At 49.4% G+C, this 15,342-nt stretch overlaps 1 protein-coding gene across 2 annotated transcripts in view; it reads right to left on the minus strand.

Moving 5' to 3' along the window:
* Positions 1 to 1,235: 1,235 nt before the first annotated feature.
* The window catches only part of Ptpn14 (protein tyrosine phosphatase non-receptor type 14), a 145,292-nt gene continuing 131,185 nt past the window's right edge, over positions 1,236 to 15,342 (minus strand). For both annotated transcript variants that reach the window (XM_036202498.1, XM_036202497.1), the window contains exons 17-19: positions 14,613 to 14,847; positions 12,584 to 12,747; positions 1,236 to 7,985 (exon numbers count right to left, since the gene is read on the minus strand). In XM_036202498.1, coding sequence (XP_036058391.1) covers positions 7,857 to 7,985; positions 12,584 to 12,747; positions 14,613 to 14,847 — 528 coding nt within the window. In that variant the 3' untranslated portion in view covers positions 1,236 to 7,856. The remainder of the gene's footprint in view (positions 7,986 to 12,583; positions 12,748 to 14,612; positions 14,848 to 15,342) is intronic.

Raw genomic sequence — 15,342 nt, forward strand, 5'->3', positions numbered from 1 at the left:
GTGGAAGTTGTCGACATTGCCTCCTACTCAGCAAGGGCACACAGCCTCCTTCACTCTCTTCACAGGTGCAAGAAGGCTGCTTACACTCTACGGCTGAAGGGACCCAGAAGGGTAACTGCTTTAAACCTGGGGACGAGTTGAGCTTTCTCACAAAGCTGAAGGACAAAGCTAAGGACATGTGCCTTGCCTTCCACATCAACAAAGTGTCTGAGAGAAGGACAGTAGGGGAGGGAGAAGGGCTTCATGCTTCGTGAGGGTTCCCTCTGAACGTTCGAGAAAGACCCATTTCTAGGCTGTTTTCTCTGCTTTCCCAGTATTTGCTGCTCCTGTGTATCTTCTGCAGTGAAAACATCAGAAACTGCAAATGAAAATAAATATGACTGGAGGAAACCAGAAAGTGGTTTTCTAGAAGTCTTTGCTTACAAACCCCCTCCTTTGTTTTTTTGTTGTTGTTGTTTTTTGGTTTTTGGGGTTTTTTTTTCGAGACAGGGTTTCTCTGTGTAGCTTTGGTGCCTTTCCTGGATCTCGCTCTATAGACCAGGCTGGCCTCGAACCCACAGAGATCCGCCTGCCTCTGCCTCCCGAGTATTGGGATTAAAGGTGTGTGCCACCACCGCCCGGCCCTTTGGGGGTTTTTGAGACAGGGTTTCTTTGTGTAGCCTTGGCTGTCCTAGAAATTGCTCGGTAGACCAGGCTGTCCTTGAACTCAGAGATCCACCTGCCTTTGCCTCTGGGTTAAAGGCATGTGCCACCACCACCATGCAGCTCAAAACTGACCTTAAAATAGGAGACATTAGGGCTAGGGAGATGGCTCAGTCAGGAAAGTGTTGGCCACATGATCACAAGGACCTGAGTTCAGTCCCCAGAACCCATGAAACAAAGCAAGGCTTGGTGGCACATATATGTAATCCCAGTGGTAGAGACAAGGTGCCCTGGGCTTGCTCAAATCAGAAATCCCAGGCCAGTGAGAGACCCTGTACAAAAACGCAAGGTAAAGGGCTCCTGGGAAATGACACCAAAGGTTGGCTTCTGGTCTCCATGGGCATGGATGCACATGTGACAGCACACTCACACATGTACATATATGCACAGTAAGGGACACCAATGCATTCAACTAGTGTGGATGTGTTTATGAAAAGACGTGAGCATTCTCTCTGAAAACAATCAAGGTTTATTGCATGTAGAAATCAATAGATATCTTTTACAAAAAAAAAAAAAAAAGGTTAGAATATAGATCTCACATCTGTAAAGGCACATAGCAAACATTTTATAGCAATGACAAGGACAGAGACAACATTCTCGAGGACCAATATCTAAATAAGACTTTGTAAAAACAGGAAACAGTGCAAAACAATACTGTCAATAGTCAGCTCCCTACACCTCGGGACTGTAAGAAGCTGCCAAGCAGGAGCTTATTGACTGCTAGAACAGCTCATGGAACAGCATGCAGAGCTTAACTTGGGGCTTTCACTCTCCTCACAGTGCCAGGGGCGTCCGTGACTATCGGGACTTGGGAAGGAAAGTCTTCCTGCCTTTCCGTCCTTCCCCGGCCCTCAGCTACAGTTTGGAGGGAAGAGGCTTGACTAGCATCTCTGCTGAGGAGCAAGTGGCTGCCAAGGACAAGGCGCTGAGTCCCAACCTGGAATGCATGTTTTACAGCTTCCAACATAGTGGGTGCTAGCTCGTGTCCAGGTCGGCTCACGAAAGCCAAACCACATCTGACACAGCACTGCCTTCCATGGTGGAGGTAACTAGGCTTCTGTGGGCTGACCCAAGAACCCTAAAGCAAGCCAGTTTCTAAGCTGCGGTGTCTATACATCATTTCAAAATAAAATCTATAAACGTCAATTATTTTGAAGGAAACCAGAATTCACAACATTTGACAGAACACAGACCAAAAGAAAACATCAAAATACTGAATGAAGGAGTGGCACTAGTCTAGAGGAACAACTCGCCTGTTATACACGTGACGAGTCACAGAAGGTTACACTTTGAATAGTCATCTGCATATGTAAACCCCCTCCGGGGAGTACCCTCAGCCAGGTCAGCTGACCACCGAGGGCTGGAGGACACACACTGGAAACCATCTCAGATGAAGAGGGAGCTGAGGAGATGCGGTAAAAGAACTTTAGGACTCCCAGTAGTGGCGGGGAACTTCAAAGGAGAGTGCAGTACAATTTTATCTAAATAAAATGGCTCCTAAGGAAGTTTTCAGCTCAATGCTGAAGGCATTTATTAGCTAACACTGTCGCTGAGGGAGGCAGGAGGCCCCAGAGAAATGCCAAGCACGCCAGGCGCCTGAGCCACCGGGCTAAACTTGAAGCGGCATTCCTGAGGCCTGAGCAAGAGCTCCCACCCCAAGGCAGGGGAAACCCAGTCTAAAATGCTCGCTGGCTCGCCCGCCTCTCTCTTCCCCATCTTCCAGCCCAGAGCATCTGTCCCTGGAGGGAGAGGCAGGGGAGGAACAAAGGCCGAAAGGCTGGACAGATAGCTTGTCGTGGACTAACCATGTCATAGCACATGGGGCGGGGCTCCGGAAGCCCTGAGGTGCACCTGTCCCTCCAGGGGACAGTCAGCAGGGAGGCTGAGGAAGAAAACAGTCCAGCAAGCCAGAAACAGGTTAGAATGCAGGTTCCCAAGCAATGCTGTCACCCAGAAGCCTGTGAAGGGCACCTCAAAATACATAGGAGACCCTGTTTCCATCCTTTTTTAATAGTGCTGATGTCAGTCTTTTCTTCTTTCTTCTGGTACTGAGGGACAGTGTTGTCAAGGCTGACAGGATGGAGGAGGGCCAGGCTGTTAGAAATCTCCTGCACCTTCATTTTGACCGCTCCCCCAATCACGTTTCTTGAGGCTGTTGAGCCGTTTTTTGTTAAATTAAGATTTCCTATGTCGACATTTTAGAGGGGTTTAAGACCACAGTCCCTTTGCCAGATTTAACTTCGGCGGGGAAGGGGGGGTCCAATGGGAAGGTAGGTTAAAATACAAAGTAAGCTTCAGAGGGCTGATCTGAGCAAGGCTGATCTGAGTGAGCATGGGAAGTTCTGAGTGGACAAAATGCCCTGGGAATAAAGACAGTGGCATCACAAAGGGGCGCCACCTTGTCCCCACACAGCGAGAACACTCACAGTCACTGTGCAGCCCAGTGTTTGTACTTTGAATGTCTGTGACTTGCACAGGGACTCACATGCAAGAGGAGTTGTGAACGCGTGCACCGTGGCAGAACTCTCTGCTCACAAGCTGCAAGGGAAGGAGGGGCTGCAGGGTCAGGCAAGGAGTCTCCAGAGCAGCCATCCAGGCGCAGAGGCCACATGGCACAGCCCATTACAGGCAGCAGGCAAGGAGCCCGGGAGACATAGGTCAGCACCAGAGCACGGTCTTCCCTGGGGGGTTCCATCATAAGTTTACAACTCTGACATTACCCCAGGGTTCAAAAAATTGTATCCCCAATGAATTTTGGATAGGAAACTCGGGGCTGATCTGGCTTCTCCCCATCATGACTTTGGACAAGCTCAGGGCACTTTTAGTAAGTGGTGACTTGGCTAGCAAGACTACAGCAGAAGACTTGGTTAACCATATTTAGGCTGGCATTTGCTCCAGCCCGCCTGCCTGACAATTGAATCTCCTTTAATTTATCTCTATAACGAGGAGGCTGACTGGAGCTCTGAACAGCAAGAACTGACTTCTAAACAGCAGTATATTTATCCATCTATGAGAACAGAGGATGCCAGATCCCTGACACCTGGTCACAGACAGGCTAACAGAGTACACGTCAGCAAGTGTTTGAGAAAGACACATGTTGAGGTAAGCTGCAAAAGCTAAGAAGGGCACTCTCCTGGATGAAGATGCCCGATTCCCTTGAGTTGATAATGGAAATGCAAAAGCTGAGCACAGGGAAGAGAGGCTGAATACTGGACAAGCTGGTAGGCCAGTGTCCCAGCTCCCCTAGAATGCCGGACACCTGGACAAGCCATTTGGGTTGGCAGCATGTGCCTGAGCACACCTGCCTATTTCCCCAGACATGTGGCCACTACTTTCTGCAGATGTCCTAGGAAAGGTGGTTCACCGCCCAAGGACTGAGAAGCTGAGGTGAAGGGCAGCACATTTCTACCTCTTTGCTCAGAGTGTAACCATACAGGGCTGACTGTGACTTGTGACTGTGACCCTCCAGAGCCAGTGAGACTATCACTCATCAAGTTGTAGGCCACCAGGGGATGTGCAGTTTCCCCTGGAAGACCCAAATCTCTCTCTTAGAAGCTGAGTGAGTGGGAGTGCCACTCGTGAACAGAAACCGTTAAATGAGGGCTTGATGGAGGCTGGACGAGAGCTCTGGCAAGAAACAGCAGCAGCAGAAATTTCAGTGAAATGGGGAAACTAGAGCCCAGTGGCAGTGACATGGCACTCTGTGGACAGAGTTGCTCCTATACTGAGAAGAAACAACAGAGCCAGGGCTAATAAGACAGACTGGAAGGCACAGGGTGCTTGTTGCCTGAGGACATGTTTGGGGCCCGTTGATAGCGTCATGCCTGAGGTCAGAGGATGCAGACCAACGAGCTAGTGCTTAGACCAAGAGAGAGACAGAAGACCCCACAGAGCATGTCTGTCAACTCAGCCTGTCGGCATTCAGGAGCAGCTCCTGGCCCTAGGAGATGCAAAGCCATGGTGGCTAGGGTGCAGGATCACAAAGAACCAGGTCTCTGTCCACTAGCTCTTAGCTGAAGAAAAGACGCATGGCATTAGATCCTTAATGAACTGGGAAGAAATAAAGTGTATGCATTCCATCAATCCAGAAAGTGCCCTCCATGTCTGGAAACTCAACATGGGTTGATCTACCTTAAACTAGAAAAGACAGGAGAATGCTAACCTCCCCACCCACAGGAGGGGGCAGCTAAGAGCAAATGCTGACAGAGGGTAAGGGTATGGCTTGCTTAGGAGTTGGTGGTCATGTCCCACAAGGCCCACATCCTAAAGTCTACAAAGACCCTCTGTCCAGGCTAGGGGAGGTGACTGAGAAAGCCCAAGACTAAGGCCAAAAAGAAAAAAAAAAAGTCAGCTTACTTCTAACTGAAGAATAGTGAGTAGACCCTTTCTTTTCCCAAAGTAATCTGATGGGACACAGTCCACGTGAGATGCTCTCACCTTCCCTAGTATCTGCAGCACTTCCAAGTGAGCAGAAGAACCCACTTGTCTCCACCTCAATAAAGCATGCCTGTCTGATACGGTTCTCACCTCTAATTACTGGGGAGGGAGCGTGTTCAGATGTGCAGGCCCCTGGGATTCCTATTCCACCTGGAATCACCTTAGAGCCTCACAAAACCAGCCAGACACCCCCAGGCTTCACCACAAGTGCATCTCACCATCTCAAGAATGAAGACATCTTAAGCAGCCTGGATGCAGAGACGCCTGAACAAGGATGAAGGTGGGCATATGCAAATGAGTAAGTGAAAGACAAAACTCCACAACTGGAAAACCAGGGACGGAGGAATGATGGGCTGCTCTGTTGTGAGGTGGGATATCTTACTGGCTCCGGTTTTAATTTTCTCCCCCTTCAAAGCCAAAATGCAGCAATGGGCTCTGACAGCTCCAGCTTCGGTCCCAACACATTGTCAGGAAGCTGCTCCAAAAGCCCTGACTAGATAACTAATTTAATACACTTTGCTCCAAGGCTTACTCCTTGGCTAGCTTCCCAGGTAGAAAGCATCTCTCGGTGATTATTATGCAGATGCCACTGTAAGGGCTTTAAATGCCTGCTGATAATTTAACCAGAGATGGATGGGGGCTTCCTGGGGATGGGAAAGGGAATTTGGAATGTGTTGAAGAACCAGAGGCAACAGTGTTAAGGAGGAAATGCATACACAGGACACTTAATTGTTTACTTTTGGGTTTCATCGTGTGTTGGCTAGGAAGCTGGATATCAAACCTATGTCTTCTCTGCATCTTGTTCTGTTAGCATAAGCTAGAAACAGGCCCTGAGTGATGAGTTCAAAGGGGCATCATGTCTCCTCGCTGCTCATGTGAGACAGTCTAACACACCAAAGCTCAGAGACGAGAGTATCTATATTCTTCATCACATAATGAAACTGTAAGTGGGAACAAAGGGGAAGAAGCCCCCCACAATGGGCTTTTCCATTTCCCCCAAAACACCTATGTCAGAACCTGTTTCAGTGTGCCTCGTCTACAAGGGTCACACTCACGTACACCCCCTGATCCATTCTGCACTGTGGAAGGGAGGGTGGAAGTGCCCCACCTTCAGATTCTGAACCCACAGATGCGGTATGGATACCAGCATCAGCACCACCCTGACCCAGAGGAAGACCGCTTGGCTTGTCTTCCAGAGAAGCTCATGGGAAATCTGCTGTCATCGGCATCTACTAGTGTGTGGAGACAGGCTACAGGTCACACTCTTGCTGCTTGGCCTTTTCAGCTCAGCAGAAAGAAAAGAACTATCACTGTGGAGGAAGGCATGGCATGGTCAGTTTCACAAATAATTAGAAAATTATACTTAGGAAAAAGTAGACATGGAAGGGAACTGGGCTTCAGCTTGAGGGTGGCTAATACCATCACTGACAGAGAGTGGGTTATACAAGGGAAGGTAGGGAGTGGAGGCTTTTGCAAAAGACAGTCTCAGAATTCATCATGAGGGGCACGTACGGCCTGTGTGTGGCCCTATGCACTTGAAATCCCAGCAGTTGGGAGGTACAGACAAGAGACTGGGAGCCATCTTCTTGCTATACACCAAGTCCAAGGTCAGCCTGGGACCCTGGCCCAAGACAGCAACGCAGAAGCCCTAAGTGGCATCAACTCAGCCCCTGCCAGCCAGAGCCTAGACTCCATCAGCACACAGGGAGTTGTGCATGGGTGCGTGCCTCCTGGCCAGGTGTGTGCCTCCCAGCCAGGGCCCCGCTGCAAAGCGCCAGGTAGCTCCCAGATGTGAGTTTCCTTAACCATTTCCCTTATGACCCTTCTAACAACTTAGCAATGGATAGGAAAATGGAATGTACCCAGACCTCATCCTCTGTGTCCTCATCTGCCACACTCAACATTATTTAGTTAACAATCTACACCAAGGCCCCACCTAACGCCATTCCCCTCCTGGTCTATTATCTTCTCTCAACTAGGCCAGGGGCTGAGCTGTGCAGATGGCCTGACTCAGGGCCACCAGATGAGGCTGATGGGAGCACGCAGGGCAAAGTAGCACACCCCATCACCACATCAGACTCCTGGACCAAAACAAGGGTGCGCGGCAGCAACAGGAGTACTCCTCACTTACCAGAGACAGCATGGCCAGCCCTAAAGGCACTGTGCTCTCCAGAGGACCCCAGCTTTCACCACAGGCTTAGGGAGAGAGATCGCGGAGGAAGAGGGCAGTAAAGGAGAGGAAAGCAGCTATCCAGCCAGATGCACGGATCCAGGGTTAAGGGAACACTCGAAAGGACCTTCCTTAGCGAGGTTGAGGATCGATTCTTCCTCTTGCCACGTTTGACTGGGGGTGTTACCAGTCTGTCTGCAGCTTCACTAGAGATGTGTTCCCTTATGCCTCTGTGCCTACAATGTCCCATGGGGCCACCACCTTCCCTCACGGAGGAGGCTTACATGCAGATCAGTCAACATGGGGTTCAAATGAGAAGCACTATATTATCGTGGAAAAAAAATTCATTATAATAACTCACAAAACTTATTCCGAAGACAGAAAAATAAATTATCTCATATAAAATAATACATGATGTTTGTAAGTAACTCTGGCTCTTGCCTGCTGCCAGCCATCCGTCTCCAACTGGGGAGGCAGATGTTGTCTGGAAGTGGCGCCCCCTGCAGGACGGAGCTGGGTCCCTCCTCCAGAAGCTGCATCCTGGAAATCAGATGAGCCTGGAACTCTGTAGGAACTGGACGAGGACTTGGTAGACGAATTTGTACTGCGCAATGGTCTGGATCATGAACATCCTCTGCTCCCTGAGAAACCTCAGCATCGTGGGCACTTCCACCTTCTGTAAGGGAAACGAAAGGGCACATAGCCTGAGACGGGAGGCCTCTCCTGGGCTCCTCCCACCTTGGGAAGCCTCTGCCCACTGCCCATGACCGGGAAGGAGGGATCTGTCCCTCACGGCTTTAGGAATCAGTTCTATGCCAGCGTTGGAGCCCCTGGTCACTGGTGTGATACTGTTCAGTTTACGTCTGTTTATGCTTACTCCTGTGGGTACATCTGAGGGCTGTCGGATAAACAGTGCAAGGTTCTCAGAGCAGGGAGTTGTGGACAAACCAAACACAGCCGCCCCCCCCCACCCCGCATCCCCCCCCCCCCCCGCTTCCCCCTTCCCGTTATATTTAAGATGAAACACATTTTGGGAAACTCACTCTGTAGTCTAGGCTGCCTTCAAACACCTGACGGTCCTCCTGCCTCAACCCCCTCAAGTTAGCTATTCTTTTTTAAAAATATTTTCTTACATGTATTTGTGAAGTTTGGTGGCAAGTACCTTTGCCCACTGAACCATCCTGTTGCCCGGATATTCCTTCTGTGTGGGGTATCTGTACCAGTGTGTACATCAGAGGTGGACATCAGATGCCTTATTCCATTGAGACAGAGTCTCTTATTGGACTGGAGTTTGTCAGCTCCACATTTTTTCTTTTCTCCTTCCTTCCTTCCTTCCTTCCTTCCTTCCTTCCTTCCTTCCTTCCTTCTTTCCTTCCCTGTATTGGTATTGTGTTCCCCAAAATATTGTGCAGGCTAATAAACTTATCTGGGGTCAGAGAACAGGACGGCCACAATATTAAACATGAGGATAGGCAGTGGTAGCACATGCCTTTAATCCTAGCATTCCAGAGGCAGAAATACCTCTGGATCTCTGAGTTCAAGGCCACATTAGAAACAGCTAGGCATGATGACACATGCCTTTAATCCCAGAAATCCAGCCTTTAATCCCAGGGAATGACAGCAGAAAGTAGAAAGATATATAAGGCTGATCTTCCAGCATTCACCCCAATAACTGGTCCAGGTTTGTTTCATTAATAAGACCTGTTAAGATTCCTGCTACACTTCCCTCCCTCCCTCCCTCCCTCCCTCTTCCTTCCTTCCTTTCTCTCTCTCTCTCTCTCTCTCTCTCTCTCTCTCTCTTTCTCTCTTTCTTTCTTTCTTTCTTTCTTTTGTTTTATGAGACAGAGTTTCTTTGTGTAGCCTTGGCTGTCTTGGAACTTGCTCTGCAGACCAGGTTGGTCTTGAACTCAGAGATTCAGCTGCCTCAGCCTCCAAAGTGCTAGGATTAAAGGCATGCACCACCACTAGTCTGGTCCCATCTGGTGTTAACATCAGTGTCATGTGTGTCTCATGTTCTCCCCAGCTCACAGTGTGCTTCTGCACACCTAGCTTTCTATGGACACTGGAGATGGGCCACTAAGCCATCTCTTCAGCCTTCAAGGTAGCTCTTTTCTCTTACAGTAACCACCTCCAACGTCCCCAGCCCTGATGGAATCTTCCATCCTTATTACCCTCACCATCACCACCACTATCACCTCCATTATCACCCCACCACCATCCCCACCATCACCCCCACCATCCCCATCACCATCCCCACCACCACCATCACCCCACCACCATCACCCCACCATCACCATCCCCACCACCATCCCCACCATCACCCCCACCACCATCCCCACCATCACCCCCACCACCATCCCCACCATCACCCCCACCGCCATCCCACACCATCCCCACCATCCCCACCACCATCCCCACCATCACCCCACCACCATCCCCACCATCACCCCCACCACCATCCCCACCATCACCCCCACCACCATCCCCACCATCCCCACCATCCCCATCACCATCCCCACCATCCCTACCACCATCCCCACCATCCCCACCACCATCCCCACCATCCCCACCATCACCCCCACCACCATCCCCACCATCACCCCCACCGCCATCCCACCACCATCCCCACCATCCCCACCATCCCCACCACCATCCCCACCATCCCCACCACCATCCCCACCATCCCCACCATCCCCACCACCATCCCCACCATCCCCACCATCACCCCCACCACTACTACTGGGACACAACTGCCTCCTGGGATATGCAGGGGTACAGCAGACACTGTCACCGATACTCAAAGACCAGCAGAGCAGTCCACAGAGTGGCACTGGTACCGCCGAGCAGCCCAGGAGAGTTCCAACTACCCATCTCTACCTCACAGCTACCAACCTGACTGCAGGAATTCCCCTCAGTACCCATGTTCAACTTCTCTGTGTTAAGAAAGAGACAACGGGGCTAGAGAGATGGCCTGGCGGGAGGTGAGGGTACCTGCTGCTCTTCCAGACTCACAAAGTCCCCAGCACAGTCACAGTCACTTGTAACTACAGTTCCAGAGGCTCAGAAACTTTCTTCTGGCTCCCGTGGACACCCCACTCACATGCACCCTTCCCTCATCATCCACGGAATTAAAAACAATTATTTTTTTAAAATGAGACCAAAGGGGGAAAGTGTAGGAAAAAGAAAAGCCTCTTCATTTGACAGACTGAAAACTGCTAGAGTTACAAGCTAACATACAAAATATACTAACAACTTCAGCTGTTAGAAAAGGAGGTTAAGTCGGGATGGGAGAAAAGTAGGTCATAGCAATTTCATATTTATTTGTCAAAAGTCTTTGTTTAAAGAACAAACTAAACATGTTTGCCCTCAAGAGCACGGGGCAGAGCAGTTTTCCTTGGTCAGCAGCAATGATGGGAAACAGGAAAGATAAGACTGTGTATCCCAGTGCCAAGAAAGGAAATGAACAGCCTGAGTCACCTTGCTATCTCTGAACATCACTGGGAACAGAAGTCCTTTTAGGGCTGCCACCCACCAACAAGGAATGCTCTGGCATGCAGTTGGGCACTGAGGAAGTCCACTAAATTTGGACACACCACAAGGAACAGGGGCCACTCTGAGCCTCAGGGAGCCCACGGGATGCCCTGTTGGCAGGATCCCCCATTCCACACCCATTCCGCACCAGGCTGGCTTTGATACGTGTAACATAGTGAGCAATGTAATTTCCTGTCACTACTTCACAGAGGTCACTAATTAGTTTCCAAAGACATAGGAGACCAGCCTTTCACAGCCAACAAGACAGGGCAATATTTAAGCTATTTTCAAATCTCTGAGTCTATGGGTACACATATTAGTACACTGACGCATCCATTACACATAACAAGAGTTCCTTGCTGTATAATTTGGAAACTGAACAGACCAACAGCTTGATGGTGGAAACATTGAGAAGACAGGAAGTGACCTCAGAGAAGGAGACCTTGCTTCCCGCCCTCATACAGCTGCTTAAAGACACATAGCACCAGGTACATCACATGATTGCTTCTGGGCCTGGATTGTCTCATCTGAGCCTGGCTTTTCATGAGGCAGAGGGGAGGGTGCCCCTTTATTAACCTTACAGCCTAGGGCTGGGAGCCTAGTGTAATGGTTACATAACAAGACCCCTCTAAAAAGCACAAACAAACACCCACAACAGGCTAGGTGTATAGCTCAGTGGTAGAACACTTGTCTAACATGTACACAGTCCTGGATTAGATCCCCAGAACTCCTATAAACAAGCAAACACACAGTCTAGCCAAATCCAAAACCACTGCCCCCAACCCTATGCACAATCTTATGTGCATGAAGGCAGAGCTGTTGTTGATGTCTCTCCCTACAACGCCGGAATCTTATGGCAGGATGAGATAACACAGACCCTGTGTGATTAGAGCAAAGAGCAGCTGGTGCCGGTACCCACATTCCCACCCTCTCTGCTACACAACACACTGCCAAGCCAGATGAGGGCAAATGCCCCCAGATAAACACTGTACTATAATAACAACTGTGTTCTACATAGCTGCATCTTCACACAGGACTGGGGACAAAACACATCCCAGAGATGCAAGAGGCATCTGAACTACACGTGCCAGAACAATGTGCCACGGGGAACAAGCCACAATAGAACCAAAATGGCTACGACTGGAAATGAATGCTGAGAGCAGCCAGATTTGCTGAATGTTTCTAGAACACCCTAATTTTCTTCTCCTATTTAGGAGCCTACACAGAGCAGTGAGAGGTCAGAGATAAGGGAAGTTATAAATACTAGAGTCCAGCTGGAGAACCACAGGTCTGGAAAACTCAGGTCAGCAGAGCGGAATCAACCATAAACAGGTAACAGCATAGCTCTAGCGCAGAACCAGCATCGTGGTAGAGCAAGCACTCAGAGAGAAGGTCGGAGGCCTGGGACCATGGCTCCGCTGATAAATTGTTACCACACAAGTGTGAGGACCAGAGTTAACCCCCCCAAACCATGTAAACAATAACAACTGTGCATGATACTATGCACTTAATCCCAGCACTGTGGAGGTGGAGACAGGAGAGTCCTTGGGGCTCACTGGCCAGACATCCTACCCTACTTGGTGAGCTCCAGGCCGATGGAGATCATGGCTCAAAAAGCAAGGTGATAGTGCCTAAGGAACGACCACTGAGGTTGAACTCTGGCCTCCACATGTATGCAAACAGGTCCCTCCCATAATATAACAGACTACAATAGAAACATGGGGAGAGAGATGGGCCACTCACTTCGTTATGCTCAAGGCAATAGATCATGAGCTCAGAGAGGATGACGACGCCGGTCCTTCCCACCCCTGCACTGCAATGGACCACAATAGGAGGGTGCCGGGTCTTGACGCCTTCCAGGACACTGTTGGTGTGACGCCTGACCGACTGGATTTCCTCCAAGTAGGCTGTGGGAGGAAATGTGAATCTTGTCACCCAAGTGTGTCACATGACTTTGCATCCAGGGGGTAGCGGAGAGGTGCCAGGACTGAGGGTGAATCTTTTGTCTCCAGTCATAGTAATTTGCAATTCTTACAAGTCACTAATCATTTGGCTGGTACCTGCTGGAACATCCTGTATCCAGAAGAGACCAGCTGGGAGTCAATGAGTCCACAGGAGAATTTGTTCTTTAAATAGTTTTTTTTTTTTTTTTTTTAAATTAAATTCTGTTTTCCCCTCTGCAAATCCCCAAGTCCCCCAAGCAGATGATTGTAGACATTACTTACAGCACTTCATACTATTAACAGACTGGGATCAGAGCAGCCGCTATGTCCCCTTGAAATGACTGCCTGTCAGAGCCTATTCCTGTTGGGGAAAAAGCAGCCACCTGCCCCATCCTATTCCCCTCATCGAACGAGTGAATGTCAACCAAGGTTTGATTTCATTTTCAGATGTAAAAAAGTGGGCTTTGGGGAATCCACTTCCATGAAGTTGTGTGAACATTCAAGATGAGCCCCACTTCTGGAAGCCACAAGCCTGTGGGTAGAGGGTTCGAGATACGCTCTCACCCCCTCAGAAGCTGCCCAGTCCAGCAGGGGTGAGCAAAGTTTTGTTCACAGCCCCGGTGCATACACAAGAAAGGCAGCCACATAATCCTTAGTGCTTCTCCCGTAACCATGTGAAAAGGAAATCAGGATCTTCAGACAATGCAACAGCCAGAGTTCCCACGGCGCTGCACAAGGCCACTGCATCAAGATTCTTACCAAAACAGCTATTAGGGAGCCCATGTTCTTTGAAGGGATGCCCTGTATCTTCTAGTAGTTTAGGCTGGCATCCTTAAACTGGCTGATTTTAAAGATTTGACTACACTTTGACCATCCCGTGGGTCCCAGATGTCAATCATCAAACCAATCTACTTGCATTATTTGCAGGGTTTTCTTCTTGGAGACAACTTTCACCAGTCCACTAGCAGAGGACTCCCTGAACTGGATAAAAAGAGCGCTGTCAGGAGGGATGGACATTCTGCAGAGGTCACATCCCTCCTGTGCTACAGACAATTAACTGGTCATTTGACCAGCAAAAACCTAAGCTCCCTGGGGCTTTGGGTCCTTTGCCCTATCACTGTCCTACACTCTGTTTATTGTGCTCTTTAAGGCCTGTCCCCATTTTAGTGATAAATGTAATCCTTGCCAATGTATCAGAATTGAACAGAACCAGAGAAAGTGGTTTTTTAGGTCTTGACAACCTAATCTCTCAGCCCCTAATGTCAATTCTAAATATATCAAAATAAAGCAAAGGTTCTGATGTTGCCCAACATGTACACAGTGGGAGTGGGCTTTTGTGCACAGTGGCCTCTGTGGTGGTCACAGTTTGCCCAATAGCTGTTGGTTACATGCCCTGAGCCACTGCCTGGCACTCAGGGTCCCCATATATTCTCAGGAATCAGTGTCTAAAATATCCTGTCCTGAAAAAATACTACATGTGATGGATTTGCCTGATGTAGGTGCTCCATGCAGGGGGAAATTCTACAGTTCTTATCCCTTTATGTCTGCCATCTTTGACTTGGTGTGCTGTCAGGTTCATCCATGTTATAGCACATGTTAGATAGTATTTGATTATTGAGATACTAAAAGTCTAAATCAATGCAGAATTAGTTTATCACAGTCCTGTGGACTTGCATGAAAGAGAAGACAAGAGACACCTATGATTAAGAGACCAGTACTTCCGTATTACTGTGCTCTTGCTGCTTTAGAGAAGGTATCCCATAGTCCACTCCTCTCCATCTGACAGACTACTGACGCATTCAGCAAAACTCAGTCGGGGAAAAACTTACACAGAAATCCTTGGACGTCTTCCGGGCAGCCGTGGTGGGGCCAGTCAGTGTACTGCAAATGCCACACCGTCCTCTCCTGGCCGGACAGCAGGTGCTTTACCTTTAATCCTGTGGTTGCATAGCAACCAGAGTCTGTTCGGAACTTTGTGGTGACCTTGAACTTGCCATAGGTGGCTGAGCTGTGCTTGGACCCCAGTTTGGGCCAGTATCGGTGGCTTTTGGTCCGTCCACCCTCCTGAATCACACAGAGAAGCAAAAGTGGAGACAAGTCAAGGATGAGCTCTTCTCTTCCTGATCTTAGGACCCAGGAACAGGAGAGCAGGCGGCAGTTACTAAACCACATCTCCACAGGGCTCTGTGCAGTGCCTACAGGGAGCCTGGATTTTAGCCCACAGAGAACTGAAAGACACCGAAGGCATCAGGCTGGTGAGCAGCAGATACTGGTGGTCAGTCCACACCCTGCTTCCCAGCCGATGCTAACCCAGGGCTCTTTCTAAGTTACCACACCCTGACTGCCGCTGCCCCTATCCTCCAGCGCTGCTCTCTCTTGGTTCGGCCTGGCTGGCTTGTTTCAGCTCAACATACAGCTGAGGCAGAGAACAGCCACTTCTGTGCTGTTCTTTCTTTCCAGATTTTATCATCTTTTCTGAGACCATGTGCAATCTACAAAGTCTTCTTTTTCAGTTTTGTGCAGTTCAGAAGTCACTGGTGTGGGGAGGGAAGCATGGAG

Source organism: Onychomys torridus, chromosome 11 (assembly GCF_903995425.1).
Source record: "Onychomys torridus chromosome 11, mOncTor1.1, whole genome shotgun sequence".
Taxonomy (NCBI): Eukaryota; Metazoa; Chordata; class Mammalia; order Rodentia; family Cricetidae; genus Onychomys; species Onychomys torridus.